The sequence below is a fragment of the Quercus lobata genome, chromosome 6, assembly GCF_001633185.2.
Source record: "Quercus lobata isolate SW786 chromosome 6, ValleyOak3.0 Primary Assembly, whole genome shotgun sequence".
Classification (NCBI taxonomy): domain Eukaryota; kingdom Viridiplantae; phylum Streptophyta; class Magnoliopsida; order Fagales; family Fagaceae; genus Quercus; species Quercus lobata.
In genome coordinates, this window is record NC_044909.1 from 37,818,751 (window position 1) to 37,838,567 (window position 19,817).

The 19,817-nt window shown below is 37.0% G+C and overlaps 2 protein-coding genes across 2 annotated transcripts; one reads left to right on the top strand and one right to left on the bottom strand.

The window, feature by feature from the left end:
* Nucleotides 1-7,974: 7,974 nt before the first annotated feature.
* Nucleotides 7,975-14,451, top strand: LOC115995399 (UDP-D-xylose:L-fucose alpha-1,3-D-xylosyltransferase MGP4-like). The gene is made up of 4 exons (XM_031119953.1): nt 7,975-8,921; nt 10,715-10,876; nt 11,674-11,889; nt 13,791-14,451. Exons 1-4 carry the CDS (start codon nt 8,421-8,423, stop codon nt 13,998-14,000), a joined length of 1,089 nt encoding a protein of 362 aa, XP_030975813.1. The 5' UTR covers nt 7,975-8,420; the 3' UTR covers nt 14,001-14,451.
* A 2,054-nt stretch (nt 14,452-16,505) lies between these two features.
* On the bottom strand, nt 16,506-17,448 carry LOC115950230. The gene is made up of 3 exons (XM_031067463.1): nt 17,208-17,448; nt 16,924-17,110; nt 16,506-16,791 (listed from the first exon to the last, which is right to left on the bottom strand). The coding sequence occupies exons 1-3, from the start codon at nt 17,446-17,448 to the stop codon at nt 16,506-16,508; spliced, it is 714 nt and encodes a 237-aa protein (XP_030923323.1).
* Between the last annotated feature and the right edge of the window lie 2,369 nt (nt 17,449-19,817).

Below are 19,817 nucleotides of genomic sequence, written 5' to 3' on the forward strand. Positions count from 1 at the left end.
TTTCAAAAGAATCAGAGCTGAAAGAAGGAAAGAATGAGAAAAAACGGAAATGAGACTTACCAAGATGATGGATACAGGACGTGCTCTGTTTGCAAAAGGGTAAAACAGGGGAACCAACGGTTCCCCGGGAAGACCAAAAACTCCATTATAAAAGGAGGGGATGGGTTGTGAAGAAAAGGCGGCGAAAAAAAAAGAGAGAAACACAAGAAAGAAGAGATTCTCTAGAAAAACTATCAGAAAAATCTAGAGTGAAGAGAAAATACTAAGGGAAAAACGAACATTGCTTCCTGGTATCCTGTAAAAGCCACTATTGCACATACTCGGATTCAATGAGAATCAAACTTTGCAAGTTTTGAAGGCTGAAATAGCCATTCAAGACTGTAATTTTTGAGCTTGATTGAACATTGTATCACGTCCTAGTGAGCTTTCTGTAATCCAACAGATAATGTATTAATGAAACATGCTTCATATTTCCCAGGATCCCCTCAGCATTAATTTATTATCGCTTTGCTAATCCTGTTTCTTTCCTTTTGAACTTACCTTGTTAATTTTTGGCACTCTTCGATATCCTTGCTTGTCATTTTTTATATTTGTTAGGAGCATCCTCTGTATACCACTTGACTCTTAAACAGCTCGTTAACTGCGGTGAGTCAAGGCCCGGTTCACCAAAACCTTTACATTTAGGCCCGGGATCCTTGGGCCTGGGTGTCACGAAAAAGGCACTCTCACAAAGATCTTCAAATCAATATGAGATATTTCATTATTTTTCTTAATTGTGAATTACAATGTGCTCACTAAGATGTGTTATAAGACCAAATAAGTTCAAAAATTACAGACTTAGATGGCTATCTAAACCTCTAAGACTTGTAAAGTTTGAATCCCTTTGAATCCAAGTACGTTTTATAGTGGCTGTTCTGGGATACCAGACGCTGTTTTCTACTTTCTTTAAGTTTTTTCTCAATGATTCTATTATGATTTCCTCCTATTGAATAATGCCCCTTAATGTTGGCTACTTCCCCCCTTTTATAATGTCATTCTAAGGTTCGGATACCACTGATTCTCCCCCCTGGTTCTCTGGGTACTAGAGCCCTTGTTATGTCAGCCACTTTAATGGCTGGTTCTTTCCATGTTTCTGATAGTTTTCATCTTTTAGTGCTGTTTCGCTAAAAGTCACTTGCTGACTTTTCATTCCGGGGCGTCCTTAGGCAGCTAACTTTCAATCTCTCTTCTTTCAAGGCTTCTTACTTTTTAGACTCAGCTTTTGGTTGTCTTTCCTTGCTGTCATTTTTCCTAAGTGAGCGGAATCCATTTCTGCTGGGTTGAAGGTTTTCCCAGTCACTTCCCCTTATAGTTTTTCATTCTTGGTTCCTTGAGGTACCAGCCTTTTGTTCATGAATTGTCACTCTCCAAGCTTTCTGATTCTTTGTTGCACCACTGGGTTCTTGAGAAGGACATATCTGTTTTTCGTTTCTTGTATTTCGTGGTACCCCTTTTGAACTGTCTCAATCCCACTTTAGCTGTGCTGCACGTCCCAAAGATCTCGAGCCTCTGGCAACCTCTAAGTATCTCAGCCCAGTTCTTTCACTGGATTTTGCTGGATTTTTAATGGCCTTTTTACTGGAAATCTAAACATACATAGGGCCTTGATGTTGATTCTTCTTGTTGCATATCCTTTGGCCTGGTCAAGATCCTTGCTGTATGTCCTCTGACCGAGATCCTCTTCTTTTTTCTTTATTATTTCTTTCTTTTTCCTTCTTTTTGGGACTTTGGGCCTTCATATTCCTTCTTAACTTCATGAATTGGGCCTTCTTTGTTAAGGCCCATGGTCTTTCCTTACTTTTCATGGAATTGGTTTTTTTGTGAAATTTTGACCCGCAACACACATAAACGAAAACATTTATATATATATAAAAAAAAGGTAGCACGTGTATTATAATAATAAAATAAAAAAAAGCAGCAACATAGTGAAATCTAATCCTTCTCAAATTCTTCATCTAATCCTGATAATTAATAATAAAAAAATTAGCAATGCGTATTATAAATTTTTTTTTTTTTTTGAAAAGCAGAACATAGTGTAATCTAGAGGCCGTTTGGTTTGTCTTTTCAAAACACAGTGTTTAGTGTTTAAACACTAAACACTAGTGTTCAAAAATAAAAACATGCGTTTGGCAACATATCTGTGTTCAGTGTTGCTTAAAAATTGTTGTTGAAAATATAGTTTTTAAATGATGCTTTTTGAAATCACCCTTGGCCTCTTTTTAAACAACAAACAACCTTTTTTTGATAGGAAGTGGCAGTACTGTAAATACCTTCAAACACCGTGGGGACCACTTGATGTGACATATCCATGTCAGTTCTCTTCCTCTCATCAGACCATTTGCCCTCATCAAATAAAAAAATTTATTTTGTATAGGATAGATGTCAGTCTTTTTTTAAATTAAACACACACATACCAAACACATATTTATATTTTTCGAACACTGAAACATGTTATTTAAACTATGATACCAAACACATTTTTTTTTTTGTTTTATAAACAATAAAACACGTTTTTCAACAACACTTTTTAAACCACAATTTTCACATCTTTTTAAACAACAATTTTTGAACTCTATAACCAAACGGGCCCCTAATCCTTCTCAAGTTCTTCATCTAATTCATCTAATCTTTATTTATATTCCATAAAAAACAAAAGACAGCAAGTTATTTGTTCATACAGATTTACCAAAACTATTTTTGGATAAAGTAAAAAAAAAATTGTAAAAAAACGCTTCTTTTTTTGTCAAAAGAAGCGTTTTTCTCTCTCTCCCCGCAAAATAAAGGAATTATAACAAGAATTAGCTAGACAGGGGTAAGACTACACTACCTCTTTTTCTATAATAAATGTTGAATTCAGTTCTTTTTTCATGCATATACACAAACATGTAGTGTGATTTTTAATTTCAATTTTTACTTTTGATTATATAATTGTAATTGATTTAGCTATTATTTTTTTAATAAAATTATACGTTTTATGAGTTTATACTCACAAGACTTAAACTCCAAGTTTCAGTGTCTTCTCTCATGCTTTCAAGCACAAAAATTAAATTCTCATGTGAGTCTCTCTACTTCAAAAATTTAAATGTTTTGTAATTTAGATTGTTCTTAATTATTGAATTGAAGTTTCCACTTAAATATGATTTCAATTTTTGTTTTCGATAGTTTTTCATTATTAAATTCAAGGTTTATCCATTTAAATACTTGTTATTAATTGAGATTTAAGTTCAATGTATTATTGAAAATCATTTTATATATTTTTTAGGTATTTCTACCATCTTCCATTCAATTTATATATATATATATATATGTATGTATGTATATGTATGTATGTATTTTATGATACCTTAGTCTCACACATGCATTCATTATATAACTTAAAAGTAAAACATTCATTTATTTTTAAGTAAATTAATAAAAAAGATTATTTACATATGAATTTTGATTAAACCGTGCATCGCATGGGCATAATACTAGTATATATATAAAACCGAAGTCTCCTACTTTTTTGCTAAGCTCCACAAATTTCCATGTCAGCATTATTTAAATAAAAAAACAAAAATTTCTATTTTATATTTCTAAAACCCAATAATAAAAAAAAAAAAACACAAAATCTGATTTTATGATTTTATATTTGTAAAACTCAATAGAAACTGTAAGGACCCGAACTTGAGTTCCTAGCCCAGCACATGGACGAACTTTGGCCCAAGAGGCCCAAAACAATGAATTTGTAGAGGAATGGGTTGAAACACTGCGCTTTAGTTAATCAAACAACGATATAAATAGGCTTGATGAAAAAAAGATAAAAATGGACTATTATGAAATGAAGAAAGAACGTCCTCAGCGCAATCCGAGGACAATAGTTCTAATATAATGTTCTTAGAAAGTGTTACAAATTTGATTGTGGATTGCTACAGTATTTCTTCTCTTTAATTTCCGATCCCCATCCTCATTCTTTCTCCTCTTCTTTTATACTCACTTCCCCTTTCACCTCCACCGTCTACTTGTTTGCTAGATGGTTAGGGCTGATACTTGTCCCATCAGTCCTTCTCATAAGTCTTCAAGTAGTAGCTGTAAGGCTGAAATATACTGCTTAGGTATCACTTCTATATTAATGCGGCTAGGGGATTAGCTGCAGTGCATTTAATGCAGAGGCAGCAGCTTTCTCCCCAGATATTTTGGGGATCATCCTTATCTCATATCTCTGCAATGCTTGTCCACCCCAAACGTATTTTAGGAATTGCCATCTTTGCTGTCAATCCATTTTCCAGTTCCTCGGCCGAACTTTTCATCCTCGGCACACTTTCCAGAGCCTTTAGGACCAAACCTCACCTTTTATTCATTAGTGCAATCTTCTCTGACGAAGACATCTCATCCTCGGGCGGATCTTTGTTCTCGGCTTGGGCCACAGGCCCAACATATGATAAATAATGCACTTCTGGGCCCAAGGACCCTACAGGAACGAAGACCTAAACTGTTTCAAACTGTTTCTCAATCTTTGTCTCTCACTCAAACGCAAACACAAACACAAACTCAACCCACATTTTTCGAGCTCGGATTTTTTTTCAAAATAACACCAATTTTTAAAAAATTTTGTTAGTTAGCATCGGTTTTAAACTATTTAGCAAACTAACATCTCAAGACTAAGAGACTCGATCATTGTAGCAAATCGAGTATCACATACTTGATTTCATTGAAAATTCGTTTAGAACTCGAGTTCTACACACTCAAGTTCCACAAAAGAAAACTAAAATGCCTCAGTCTTCTTCTTCCTCTTCTCCCCTCTGAAAAAAAAAAAAAAAAAAAAAATCCACGATAACCAAAGAAATAACAAAAACACAAACACAAACATAAACAAGAGATTGAAGTAGAAACCACATGAAGCAAGAAATCAACCACGAACCCAGTAGCGAACCTAGTCGGTGAACTTATGAACCAGCGAACCTAGGTGGTAAACCCAGTGGTGAACCCAAGCAACAAAACCCACGAACTCAAGCGACAAACCCACGAACGCGGGCACCCAGCTCGAGCCGACCCTAATGGGTTGGGTTTTACTTGGCCCGATAAAGAATAGGGTCAAGTTTGGGTTTAAAAAAAAAAAAAACGAAGCAGGTCCAGGTTTTTGCCAAAACCCAGCCCAAACCTGGACCCAACCCAACCGGTTATATCCTAATTACTAAAACACCCTCTCATATATATATATATATATATATATAGTTATAAACCCTAAAATCTATTCCTAATTACTCTCATTTCAGCTCAGTCTCACACCTCACACTCACAGCCACACGCTCATTTCAGCTCACCATTCTCAATCTCACTGCCGACCTAACTGCCCAACCTCTCACCATCGGTCCAATCATTCTTCGTCGGTCCAAGCTCTCACTCTCACTCACTCTCAATCTCATCGCCGACCCTAGCTCTCTCCACCGGTCCAAGCTCTCACCGCCGTCCCAAGCTCTCACTACCAGCCAGTCTAAGGTCTGTCACCCGCCACCCAAGCTCTGTTAGTGTCACCACCGGTCTCGGTCTATTCTATTCTCTACTTCTCTTCAATTTTTATTTTATTTTTTGATATTGATGTGTTTGGTCTATTCTGTTATGTTCTTGATAAATCAAACATCTTTGATATCTCTTTGCATTTGCCAAAGTCTCTGAGAGGGGTTTTGTGAGTTAATTGGTTGGTTTTGTATTTGGTAGGGGTTTTTTTTGATTTCTTGAATTTGCTGAGTCCCATTTGCCGAGCAAAGTTATGTTTTCTAATTTTTTTTTACCAAAACTCATCAATTTCTATTTTGTTAATTCATATTATTTTTGTGCACAAACCAAGTCCCTGTATTCATCAAAGAGGGGTTTTGTTGATTCATATTATTGATTTATATTATTTAAAAAAAGATTTAATATAATGATTCATATTATTTTAAAAAAAGATTAAAGTCCCTGTATTTTATTTGTTTGATTCATATTATTTAAATTTTGGGTGTATGGTTTGGTTTGTCAACGGTTAGAAACTGACTAATTTGTTTATTTGCTAGTTATCACAATTGTATTTTTATATTTGCTAGTTATATTTTGATGAAGTTTATTCCATTTTTTAATTCATTGTTGTTGTAGGTTCTTCAACAATGTTTGGAGATTGCACACTTCAATCAATTCTTGACGATGGGGAGCCTAATGAAGAGGATGGGAGTTGTGTCAGGGTTGTGGAGGATTAGACTTTTTGTATTAATTTAGTAGCCTTTTTAATTTCTTAGAGTTGTTGGATTAATTTGTTGGTTTGTAATTATTTTATTTTGTAGCTTTTTAATTTCTTGGACTTGTGATATTTATTTCTTGGACTTGATGGATTTATTTTATTTTTATGTTTAGCAGGTGATTTTAGCTATGATTTATGATTAAATGGTTATCTTGGCTAGGTTATTTATTGATTTATAGATTTATAATTAATAGGTGATTTATTGATTTATAATTAATAGCCTAAGATTTGGACTGATTTGGCATTTGGGCCACGGCATATGGGTTTAAATTTGCACGTCATAGGGCTTGAATTTAGGCAAAAATGAATTTAGGCTTCAATTCAATTGTTTTATTTTATTTTTGGTTGGGCCACGATTTGGGCCGCGAATTAGGCCCAAATCTGGTTGGGCTAAAAGTGGCTCATTGGGCCCGGCAGGGTGGGTTTGGGCCTTGCATAATAAACCTGTTTATTAAACGGACTGTGTTGGGTAACAGGTCCAAGCTTGTGGGGTGAGTTGGGGTTCGAGTATGAAAAAATCAGGCCCAAACCTGGCCCGTTGTCATTCTTACACGAACCCACGACCCAAGTGACGAAACCCATAAACCCAAGCTCGAATTGAACCTATGAACGTGTGTAATCCTTAGGTGAAGGTCGTTTTTCCCTCTATTTCTCTATTTTTTATTTGTGCAGAGCAGGAACTCGAGTCTCTAATACTCAAGTTCCACTGGAAATCGTTTCCTACAGATGTGATTTTCACTAGAACTCAATTCCTATAGACTTGAGTTACTATAGTACTTTAGACTCAAAATGTTAGTTTCATAAATAGTTTAAAAATGATGCTAACTAACAAAATTATTTAAAAATGAGTGTTATTTTGAAAAAAAAATCCTTAGGACTCCTATATTTTTACCCGTCGGCATTGTTAAAAAAAAAAAAAAAATCTAACCCGAAAAGAAATCCTCTACGGTAGGGATGGCAATTTTGCCCCGCCCCTCCCCGCTTCGCCCCGTGCGGGTTTTCCCCGCCCCACAAAGGTGGTGGGGCGGGGATGGGGCGAGATTTTAGACCCGTACCACGGGGCGGAGCGGGGATGGGTTTACACCTTTTAGCCCCACCCTGCCCCGCCCCACCCCATCCCTGCCCCACCCCGCATTAATAAAGGTTAAAAGGTAATTTTTTATACCCTAAAACCCCACTATTTAAACAAAAATATCATCATCTTATTTTATTTAAGTGGAGATTCTTTTTGAAGAACTAGACAATTTTCATTTTGTTATGTATTAGGAGTTTGGATTATTTTATTGTGTCATACTATAAGATTTTTGTTGTGATATTATCTTGTTAAACATTTAGATAATATTATTTAGTATTTGCTAAAAATTAGTTTGATTTGATAAAAATTAGTTTGATTTGATAGGATCAATTTATTTATAATTTCAAGTATATTTTTATTATTGAAACATGTCATTTTATTTGAAAAAATAGTAATAGTTGTAGGGAAAATTAACAAGAAATAAAGTTTTACGGTGTAGGGCGGGGCTTCGCGGGTCTTCGCGGGGCCTTAAGTGGCGGGGATGGGGTAAGAAATTTTCCCCGTCATGCGGGACGGGGCGGGGATGGGGCAAGAAAAATCCATACGGGGCGGGGGCGAAGATCCCATCCTTCGGCTCCGCCCCGCCCCATTGCCATCCCTACTCTACGGCACTAATCCCAAATCTGACGCAGCCTCTTTTTATAATCCTAAGTTTAGAGAAAAAAAAAAAAACAAAACCCTAAAGCGGAAAATCTCAAAAAATTTCAGCAGTTTAATTTGAGATTTTTTGATTTGTAGGTGATTGCAAACCATTTTGGAGCGAGCCAAGCTTCTTATACTCCAAGGCTAAAGGTAATAAAATTTGTCCGCCTTGCTACAAGGCTAAAGGTAATAAATTTCTTCTACCTTTTAGTTTTTTTTATACGCGTTAGCTTTTGTTGGGTATGAATTATGAAAGGAGTTTGGGCAGAAATTTTTAAGATGAAAATTGCAATACTGCATAAATGATCTGCCACCTGGGCTGGGAAGCACCCAGATCCGATCTTCAAAGATCTCTCAGTAAATCCCTTTCCAAACTCAAGAAATTCCTCTCCTAGAAATCTCAAAAAAAAAATGTCAGCATTTTTTTTACACCAAAGACCAATTCACAACCCGTTTTCGTTTTCAGGTCCAAACCCATTATTATCCCGACGCTCCTCCTCCTCCTCCTCCTCCTCCTCAAGACCCTTCAACCCAACTGCTCTTCTTCTTCTCTTATCTCTTCTCATCATTCTCGGTGTCTTCTTGCCCTGGTCTGGCATGCCCGACTTCCTCTTCTCCAGTAACTCTAACACTTCTTCCCACTACTCCAAATGGCGTGATTACACGCTGGCCCAAGCGGCTTCATTTGTGGCCAAGAACGGTACAGTGATCGTCTGCGCTGTGAGTTACCCTTACTTGCCTTTTCTTAACAACTGGTTGATTAGCATTGCCAGGCAAAAGCATCAGGACAAAGTGCTTGTCATTGCCGAGGACTATGCCACGCTTTTTAAGGTTAATCAGCGTTGGCCTGGCCACGCCGTGCTCGTCCCGCCTGCCCCTGATTCTCAAACTGCCCATAAGTTTGGTTCTCAGGTATGTATGTATGTATTTTTTAACATCTGGGTTTCATTTTTATTTTATTTTTGCCCAAACTGTACGTTCCTAAACTTTAACAAACTTAAAGTGATCGATTTTAGTTCCTTATAAACTTATATTGGTTGATTTTAGTTTGGCCAAGTCTAAAAGTGATCACTTTAAACATCATAGACTAAAATTGCTAAGGAGCTAAATTTTCAGGAACAACAATGTATATAAGCATTTATTATTTTATATGTGAGTTCAAATGCTGTATTTTTAAGTTAAAAAGTTGGCAATCTAAAGTCATTGTAAATTGGAATTGCAAGTTGTGCTAAACTGCTTATATATTGTTGCAAGTTGTGCTACATGTGTAGTTATGTAATATGTGTGTTGATCCTAACCTAAGTTATTTTATAGTTTAGTTTGCAACTTAAGCCCATGAGCAATTTAGTTCTTTTAATGTGATTGCTTTATTTAGTTTCTTAAAAATTACCATGTCATCACTCTGTTAGACACATTGGTCAAAAACCAATTAATTTAAGTTTGTTAGAGACTAAAATTGATCACCTTAAGCTTTTTAGGGACTAAAAGCAATCACTTTTAGTATGTTAGGGACAAGGATGCACGGACGCGGCTCCCAGGCCGGCGCACCCGCGTCCGACGCGGCGGGACGCGGCGACGCGGGAGGGACGCCGCAGACCGCGCGTCCGTCCCGCGTCGTGCCGCGTCGCGCCACGTGGCGGATCCCGACTCGGGCCGACGCGGCAAAAATCGGCTCCGACGCGGCCGAAATCGGGCCGACTCGGTCCGTATCGGCCGTATCGGCAAATATCGGCCGGCGACCGATACGACCGATACGGCCGAAACATGCCGGAATCGGCCGAAATCGGCCGTGAAAATCGCCGGAGAGGCCGAAATTCTGACCTTAGATGCGTTTCTTGCCTTATTCTTTCTTTGTTTTGTGAATCAAGTATATTAATGTATTTTTTAAGAATATTTTAATAGTAAAAATATATAGAAAATATAAATAAAAATATTTTTAATAATTTTTTAATCGCCGAGTCCCGCCGCACCCGCACCCTACTTTTTCAAAAATTGCCGAGTCCCGCACCCGCACCCGCACCCGCACCCGAGTCCCGAAACGCACCCGTGCTTCATAGGTTAGGGATTAACAATGATCACACTTTGAACTTCAGGGATTATATCGCTCATCAGTTAAAAGTTTAGGGACTAACAATGTATTTTGGCTTTATATTTTCTTATTTTATGTGTGAGTTTAAAGGTGGTATTTTTATGTTAAAAGTTGTCAATCTGAAGTCTTTGTGATTGTAAGCAGCATTTGTTGTGCTTAACTGTTTATACATATCTTTTTTGTTAGTTCTTCTAGAACTTAGGCTTTTGTGCTACATTTGTAGTTATGTAACGTGTACTGATCCTAACCACTTTTTGTGAAAATTGAATTGATTTGTTGAATTGAAAACTACTTTTCTTGCTACAACCAAGTTTTATGCCAATGTCATTGCCTAAATCATGAAAAAAAAACCACATATAAATCCTTTTTACCACATCAATCATGTTGTATTTTTGGTTTGCATCAGTGCAACAAGGAGTTTGGAATTTCGATGTTTGCTTTACTAATTTGTTGTCCTTTTGATGTTCCTTGGTAGAATAAACTACAGTGTCATTTCACTTGAATATTTCCTTGTTTTCCTGCCAGTTAGTATACAATGCTTGGAAATTTTTATCTCCATTTTTTTGTTGACTTCATTGCAATTTGGAAGCAATCCTAATTGGTTTCATATGTACAGGGATTCTTCAATTTTACATCCCGATGGCCTCGTCACCTACTCCATATTTTGGAACTTGGATATAATGTAATGTACAATGATGTTGATATGGTCTGGTTGGCTGATCCATTTCCTTATTTGCAAGGGAGTCACGATGTGTACTTCACAGATGATATGGCAGCAGTAAGTACACCTACTTTGCCTCTTGCCTTTGCTGTGTGCCATTTATGGAAAATAGTGCCAAGTGTTGCATATAAGCTACCAAAAACATTATATTCTATACAAACTCGATTTGTAACAAAATCTAAATATGCTGGTCGTTTGTTTCCTCGTAACCATTTATGTTTGTCTATCATTTGATGGCTGTAAATTGGGAAATAGAGGGACAAATCATGATCTTCTCAGTTACTAGTTGAAATGTTTTTTCAATTTTATTTATTCTGTTTTTGTCTTGCAACATAAGAACATCACATCAGTGAACACACCCAAGTTCCATTCTACTGGAGCCTGCCTCAGAATGTTGATTTCTTGAGATGTTTTGGATGCCTTCCAATTCCAACTGAACTGCTGCTTTTGTGTCTCTTTGTCAAAATTTTCTATTTTGGCTCAAAAAAGTGGAGAAAGAAGAAAGAAAAACTGAAAAACAAATGACATGTCAGCCTTGAATTTCAAAATCAATCTAGATCACTGCCCCAAAGAGAGAGGGGGGGGGGGGGAGGAGGCGTTGAGTGGAGGAGTGCTGGTGAAAGTTATTTATGGATTTAAGCTGAGTCAATATGATGATGTTCTCAGAATTCAGTTATTCAATGCCTCTAGCATTGCCATGGATCTAACAAGCAAACTAGATCTAAATGTTCTGGCTTTGAGGCTTCTTGAATGTAAATTTATCTTGAACTTGCATCATTATCTTAAACAAGATGTAAATGTAATTTTATTTCGTTGTAACTATCATCAATAATTTCTTCTTTTTAACTGACCAGGTTAAACCGCTGAATCACTCTCATGATTTGCCACCTCCAGGCAAAAAAGGGCGCCCTTACATATGTAGCTGCATGATTTTCCTTCGCCCTACTAGTGGAGCAAAACTGGTTATGAAGAAGTGGATTGAGGAACTTCAATCACAACCATGGTCCAAAGCAAAGAAAGCAAATGACCAACCTGGTTTTAACTGGGCATTGAATAAAACTGCTGGAGAGGTATTTTTTTCTATTTGCCTTCCTAGTTTATTTCATAGCCCAGAATTCCCTATTAAATTTTTATTTTTAGGAAAGCTTAGTCATCTTAATAGTCCCTTTAAAGCAAAGTCTCAAAAGGCCTGTGGGGATTTTATGCTTCTGCTGAAAGTATTGCAATTTGGTGTAGGAAATAAATAATCTGGAAATCTTGATATATTGGAGTTGTCTGCGTAATCTGGTTGATTTAGGTTGCATCTGGTAACTCTACTTTAGGAGCAGAATGGATTCTTCTGCAGTATTCTGACAAAAAAAATTTTCTTTTTCTTTTTTTCCTGAAAAATTGTGTTTGGTATTATGCTGAAACTCTTACTAAAAAGTAATTATACTAAATGAAATTGTGTTTGGTTTTAAGAAGTGCAGAGTGCATTTTTTTTTCCCATTTAAACCAAATTTTAATAGGATGGCAATAGTAATATCTTTGTAACAATCATAAATTTTACACGTAAAAGATTACATGCATTTATATTGACATCCATTACATAAAATCCCAACATTAAAAATGTAAAATTCAGTGCATAAAATTGGAAATATCTACTTAAATACAATCACCATAAGTAATAGAAATAATAATAACATAATGCCAGTGAAATTCTAATGGCACAACAACAAAATATAATTCACCCTTGCTGTCCCTTACAGGTTTCTGAATATGATGTTCTTGCATCATGTGTGTTTGTGTGTCCAATGTTGCTATACATGTCCCAAAATGACTGGTAGTTGTTTTAAAAACGTATCATGACCTGCTCATATAAATTATGAATTATTCATGATAGTTGTTTTAAAAACGTATCATGCTATACTGAGTATCTTTAAATTGATAAAACAATACCAGAAATAATTAGCAAATAATGTTGTGTGAACATGCTGTACCTGTCAAATCAAGAACCCAAAGAATCACAATCCTTTTGAATTTAGATCAAACTCAAGCACTGTCAAATAAGCAATGGATGGTATGTCAACAAGATCTTCAAAATAACAAAAGAATGTGATAATTAGCCCAAAATAAGGAGGCTGAAAACCAATTAAGGAGAAAAGAATGGAGGACAAAAATAACAATTGTGTCATGGAATAAAAACAAAAAAACCTAATTCCAAGACGCATGTCAAAATTTCAGTAATTCCTTTTTTCCCTTAAATTTGTCATGCCAGATACTTCAATCTAGTAACAAGGACGACTTATCAGCCTCTCTCTCTACTGGTACTCTTCATAGAAGACAATCACAGGGCACTGTCACAATCAATCCTCCCTGAGACACTTATTGTATCGATATTGGCCTGTAACACGCAAATAATTTTTTCTTGCCTTGTTATGAATCCTTTAAGCCGACTCCAAAAAAATTGTGACTAAGGCTTTGTTGTTGTTATTGTTATGAATCCTTTAATATTGAGGAAGTTTAATGACAATGAGTAGATACTAGGAAAGCCCAGGGAGGGAATGCTTTGAGGATGAAATTCAAATGAGAATTTGAGGATTCTTCTTTTGCTTCATAAAATGAGAAATGGAAAATGCATTCTCAATAAAGTGCATTCATCGGAACCCGAAATTGCATACCAAAAAAAGCTTTTTTATTTTTTTTCGTTGCATAGAGAGCTGTGAAATGTATCCTCACTAGAGATGCTAAACACAGCCTGAGTTGTACAGAATATGTTCTAGGTGGATTATTTATGTGTTTCAGAGCTATTCCTTATGAAGGTCTTCCTTCAACTCTCCTGTAAGATATACTTCAATAGTATGAGAACAAATCTATGCAGCCTACAGTGAGAACTAGTTGATTTTTGAGCTTCTGAAATCTCTAACATTGTCTTCACAATTTGTATTGGTTGGAATCTTGAGATATTTAGATGTTGAAGTTTTCTGTGCAGGTGGATCTCTACTTGCTTCCCCAAGCTGCATTCCCGACAGGAGGATTATACTTCAAGAACAAGACATGGGTGCAAGAGACCAAGGGAATGCATGTTATAATCCATAATAATTATATCACAGGTTTTGAGAAAAAAATAAAGCGCTTCCATGATTTTGGCCTTTGGTTGGTTGATGATCACGCCCTTGAGTCCCCTCTAGGCAGATTATGAATTTATGATAAACCAAAAGACCATATAGCTCCCTGTAGGACCAAGCAGACTTGTTGGAGACTGTTGGAAATGCTTCCAGCCTTCTTGGACTTCTTTGCAAAATGACTACTCTTAAGAAGTCTGTGAAGAACATATGTCATTGCAGCTAAACATTATTGTGCACTGATGGATTCTTCAAGAATTGAAAAAGAATATCAGGCATTTTACGGGGCAGATATTTCCAATTCTTTGGTGAGGTCCAGTTAGCATAAAGGAGATGTCAACCAGTGGTAACAGTTGGGATAATGCCTTACTGCCCATCATTCTCTTTTTCAGCAAAGTTTATTTTTTCTGTTGAAGTTCAATTTTGTTGACAAGTTTTCCTCAATATTTCTATTCTTTTTGTGTAATGCTAACCAAATAAGTCGTTTTCTTCAACCGTAACAAACATTGAAGCAATCTTTTTTTTTTTGAGATGATTATCTTATGTTTTTAGATACTTGCATTAATCATCAACAAAATGAAGAGTGGTCCATTTGATATCTCTCTGTTTCGTTCAGTTTAAAAGTTGGGGTGTTTGTGGTTAGATTTGACTCTGGTAAATGCCATGTGAATTAAAGCTCCGGTCAAATTTGAGTTATCTAAAATTGCTCCTTCCTAGTTGGTATAAAAGGGTTGTGTGTTTCACACATTATTTTTAAAATGATTTTTTATAGTAAGGGATGTGTGTTGTGCACTTATTATTTTTAGGCTAAAAGGAAATTTGTACTTTCTAAGTTTGATTGAAATTATAGTTAGCATAATTAAGATGAAAGAGTCTTGTAAGTTGTAACTCAACTAATTCTTCCAAATAAAATTCAGTTCAAATCTCTTTCCATTCTACCTAAGGGTATGTATGGGTTGAATTGGGTTAGGTCGGGTAAAAGAGATTTTTTGACCTAACCTGTCATGGTGGGTTAAAAAAAATTCAACCCAACTCACATGGGTTGGGTCGGGTTGGGTTGGGTTGAACCCATGGGTTGGACAAAATTTTTTTTTAATACTATTATTATTAAATTGAGTAGAAAAAAAATAAAAATATAAATATATTAAAAAAAAACCCAAATATTAACATCAAAGCAAGATAGAGAGAGGGATACAACAAGTCGACAAGAGAAAATATTGTAGAGTAAGAAATAGACCTATAAGTTGAGACAAAGCAAAAACATTTAAAAATCAACCAAATGAAAACTAAGAAATCAACAAAACAAAAGCTAAACATTGATTCACCATGACGAGAGATAAGCGAATAGAGCAAGAGGGAGAAGGGAGAGAAGCTAGAAAAAGAGCAATAGAGCAAGAGAAAGAAACCCAAGTACCTGCACCTAACACCGGAAGAGAGAACCACCAGAGTAAGAAAGAGACCTCTGGTTGAGACAACGCAAAATCATTTAAAAATCAATAAAAAGAAAACTAAGAAATCAACAAAGCAAAAAATAAATATTGATCCACCACGGTAAGAAAGATAAACAGAGAGAATGAGTGAGAGAGAGAGAAAGAGAGAAGCGAGAGAAAGAGAAACAGAGCAAGAGAGAGAAAACATTGAGAAACTTTACCTAACATTGGAAGAGAGAGCTACTATCGGAAAGACAGAACCACTGCCGAGGCGGTGATGATAGTTGATGGACCGCAGTGGCTTAGTAGGGAGAAAGGGTTAAGGTTTAAAAGCGAGTGAAGGGGGAGAAGGGAGTGGGAGGCGGCACATTAACAGAAAAGGTTCTAGGGTTTGTGTGAACTAATTGACTTTTATATAGAATAGGAAAAACTGGTTATTTAAAAAAATTTATTAATTATATAATATATTTTAAATATATATTAAATATATGGGTGAGTCAGGTTAGGTTTGGCAAGTTTGGAATTTTATGACTCGAACCTAACTCGATCTGCTATCAAATTTTTTTTTTTTTGTAATCCAATCCAACCCACCAAGTCCTAAAAATTGTGATAAGATCCTAATAGGAATTAATTGAATTTGAGGACAGTCAACCTCCAAGAATGATAGAGAGAAGAGGGATAATGAGAAAAGAGGAAAACAGAGCATAAGGACAACAATAGAACTTTGGGTTATTTCCTTCTTTCAATCAATACAATTCAATCTCCTTATATACTGAATCCCGTGTAACTAACTAATTCCCTAATCTATGATTACAATGCACTAATCAATGATTAACAGTAATGAGTAACTACCCATAACCCCCTGCTCCTAACTACCCCTGAGGCCCTTACATCAGCAGCCCCTGCACCTCATAGCAGCAGATCACGCACCACATGGCAGCAACCCACGCACCCCAAGTGCACCTCAAGGCCACACACACCACAGACCTTTTAGTCCCCACTGCCTTAGCACGTGCCTCCATATTCAGCCTTGTATCAATACTTCCCTCCTCAAAGCACCTTGCCCACAAGGTGAGGGAACTTCTGTTGGAGTTGGTATAAATCTTCCCAAGTAGCATCTTTAGTAGTACAACCTTGCCATTGGATTAAGACCTAGGTGATGGTCTTGCTTCTCAGCTTGATTGACCTGCTTTTCAAGATTGCCTCAGGTTCAAGCATAGGAATACCTTTAGGTGAGACAGAAGGCAATTGAGAAATAGGAGTAACCTGCTGTCCCAACTTAGCCTTGAGACTGGAGACATGGAAAACAGGGTGGATTAAGGAATCAGCTGGTAAGGCCAGTTTGTAAGCTACTTCCCCAACCCTGTGTAGCACTTGAAAGGGCCTATAGAACTTTGGGGAGAGCTTACCAAGAGCATTAGGCTTCAAAGACCTCTGCCTATAAGGTTGCAATCTCAAATACACCCAATCACCCTCTGAAAAACTCCTCTCTATCCTATGCTTATCTGCTTGAACTTTCATTCTCTCTTGAGCCCACAACAAGTTTTGTTTAAGTAAGGACATGACCTACTGCCTACTTTGCAAGTGATCTTCAACAGCTTCTACCATAGTGGTGCCAGGGATGTAATCCAATATCCTAGGAGGGGGATATCCATATAATGCTTCAAAGGGAGTAATCTTGGTTGAAGAATGAAAATTGGTGTTAAACCAAAACTCAGCCAAGGGCAACCATTCCACCCAAGCAGTGGGTTTAGCTGCTGCAAAAGCTCTTAATTACTGCTTTAAGCTTCTGTTGACCACCTCAGTTTGGCCATCTGTTTGAGGGTGGTAAGCTAATGACATAGCTAAGTCTACCCCTTGAATCTTCATTAATTCCCTCCAAAAATGAGAAGTAAAGATGGGAATCTCTGTCACTCAACACAGAAGCTGGCATACCAGGGAGTTTAAACACAAATTGCATATAAACAGAAGCAACCTTGGATGCAGTGTAAGGATGGGATAATGCAATGAAGTGAACATACTTAGCCAACCTATCCACAACCACCAATATTACAGACTTTAATTGAGATTTAGTTAGTCCCTCAATGAAATCCATACTCACAGCTAACCATGGCTTGGAAGGAATGGGTAAGGGCTGAAGTAAACCAGCTGGCCTACAATTCTCATGCTTAACCCTTTGACAAACATCACACTCCTTGATATATTACTTCAAGTCCTTTTTCATACCAGGCCAATAAAAATCTTGTTTAACCTTGTGTAAGGTCTTCACATAGCCTGAATGACCACCCAAGGGCCCATTGTGAACATGATGCAAAATGGAAGTCTTTAGAGGACCAGTAGGACCTAAATAGATTCTGCCCTTAAAGAACAACAGCCCATCCACTAAAGAAAAACCTTTAGGTGGATTACCACTCTCCTTGAAGATAGACAAGATAGCTTGGATGGTAGAATCTGCTCCATAACTAGCCTTCAGCTCAGCTACCCAGGTTGGAGTAGGCAATGAGATGATATATAAGGTACCAGATGAAGAAGGTAATGCAGCAACAGCCTTATCCAATCCCACATCATTTTGATCAATCCCCATCAAATTCAAAGTAGTAGTACCTTTAAGCACATTCGGACAGTCTTGAACCTTATGCTTAGACACCTCTCCCCTTCTAGACAAGGCATCTGCCACCACATTCTCAGAACCTTTCTTATATTCAACCACAAATGCATATCCCAACAATTTGGACAACCATTTCTGTTGAAGTGGAGTACCAATCCTCTGATGCAGCAAATAATTAAGACTTTGCTGATCTGTTTTGATGACAAAAGGTCTCCCCACTAGATATGGCCACCATTTCTTCACTGTAGAGATTAAGGCAAGGAATTCCTTTTCATAAGTGGACAATGTCAGAGCACTGCCCTTTAGGACTTGACTATGAAAGGCAATAGGCTAGTGCTCTTGCATTAAAACAGTACCAATGCCACTGCCAGAAGCATCACATTCAACTGTGAAAGTCTTAGTGAAATCAGGTAGGGCCAAAACAGGTGGGCTGGATATAGCTAACTTTAACTGATGAAAGGCTGCTTCAGCTTCAGCACCCCAAGAAAAAGAATTCTTCCTCAAAAGGGCAGTCAATGGAGCTGCAATATGACCATAACCTTTGACAAATTTTCTGTAATAACCAGAAAGGCCTAGGAACCCTCTCAAGGACTTCACATCCTTAGGCACAGGCCACTCTTGCATAGCCAAAATTTTCTTGGGATCAGTTTTTACACCTTCCCCAGAAATGATATGACCTAAGTATTCCACTTCCAAGCAAGCAAACATGCACTTAGACATCTTAGCATATAATTGGTTCTTAGCCAATACTCCTAAAACAATTCTGAGATGCTCAATATGATCAGGCATGTTTCTACTATAAACCAGAATATCATCAAAGAAAACCAAAATAAACCTCCTAAGGAAGGGCTTGAAGACTTGATTAATTAAGGATTGAAAGGTAGAAGGGGCATTTGTCAACCCAAAGGGCATGACAAGGAATTCATAGTGCCCTCCATGAGCTCTAAAAGTTGTTTTTGGAATATCTTCCTTCCTCATCCTAATTTGGTGGTATCCAGACCTCAAGTCTAGCTTGGAAAAAATGCAAGCTCCATGTAATTCATCCAATAGTTCATCTATAACAGGGATAGGGTATTTTATCTTTAATAGTGGCTTGGTTTAATGCCCTATAATCTATACACATACGCCATGAACCATCAAATTTCCTAACCAAAAGAACAGGTGAGGCAAAGGGACTTTGACTATTCTGAATAAATCCTACTTCCAACAAATCCTTCACAATCTTTTCAATTTCATTTTTCTGGTAAGAAGGATACCTGTATGGCCTTTGACAAATAGGTTAAGTGCCCTCCTTAAGGTTGATTTGGTGTTCATGACCTCTCACTGGTGGCAGGTCCACTGGAGTAGTAAATACACCATGAAACTCCTGCAACAAAGTTGTGATTTCAGATGGAAGGGTAGACTGCCTTTCAGTTGTGCCTTCAGTTGTAATCTGTAAAATTAAAGCCCTCCTTGTAGGTTCTTTGAAGAATTGGACCTCATTTTGCACTTCAAAACCCTTTGGAGTGTTAAGAACCTGTAACAACACCTGTTGACCTCCATAGTTGAACCCCATTGAAAGATTCTTGAAATCCCAATTAATGATTCCTAAAGTGCTAAGCCACTGAGTGCTAAAAACCAAGTCACAACCTCCCAAAGGCAGCACTTGTAATTGAACCAGAAAAACCTGCCCTTGTAAGCACACAGGAACATCTTTGCACAATCCTTGAGTCTTGATAATATCACCATTAGCAACCTTAACCTCAAGAATTTGTGATTTATCCACAGGAATATAGAGGACAGAAATTACAGCTGCATCAATGAAATTATGGGTGCTTCCAAAATCTACCAAGATCACCAATGAGATAGAATTAACC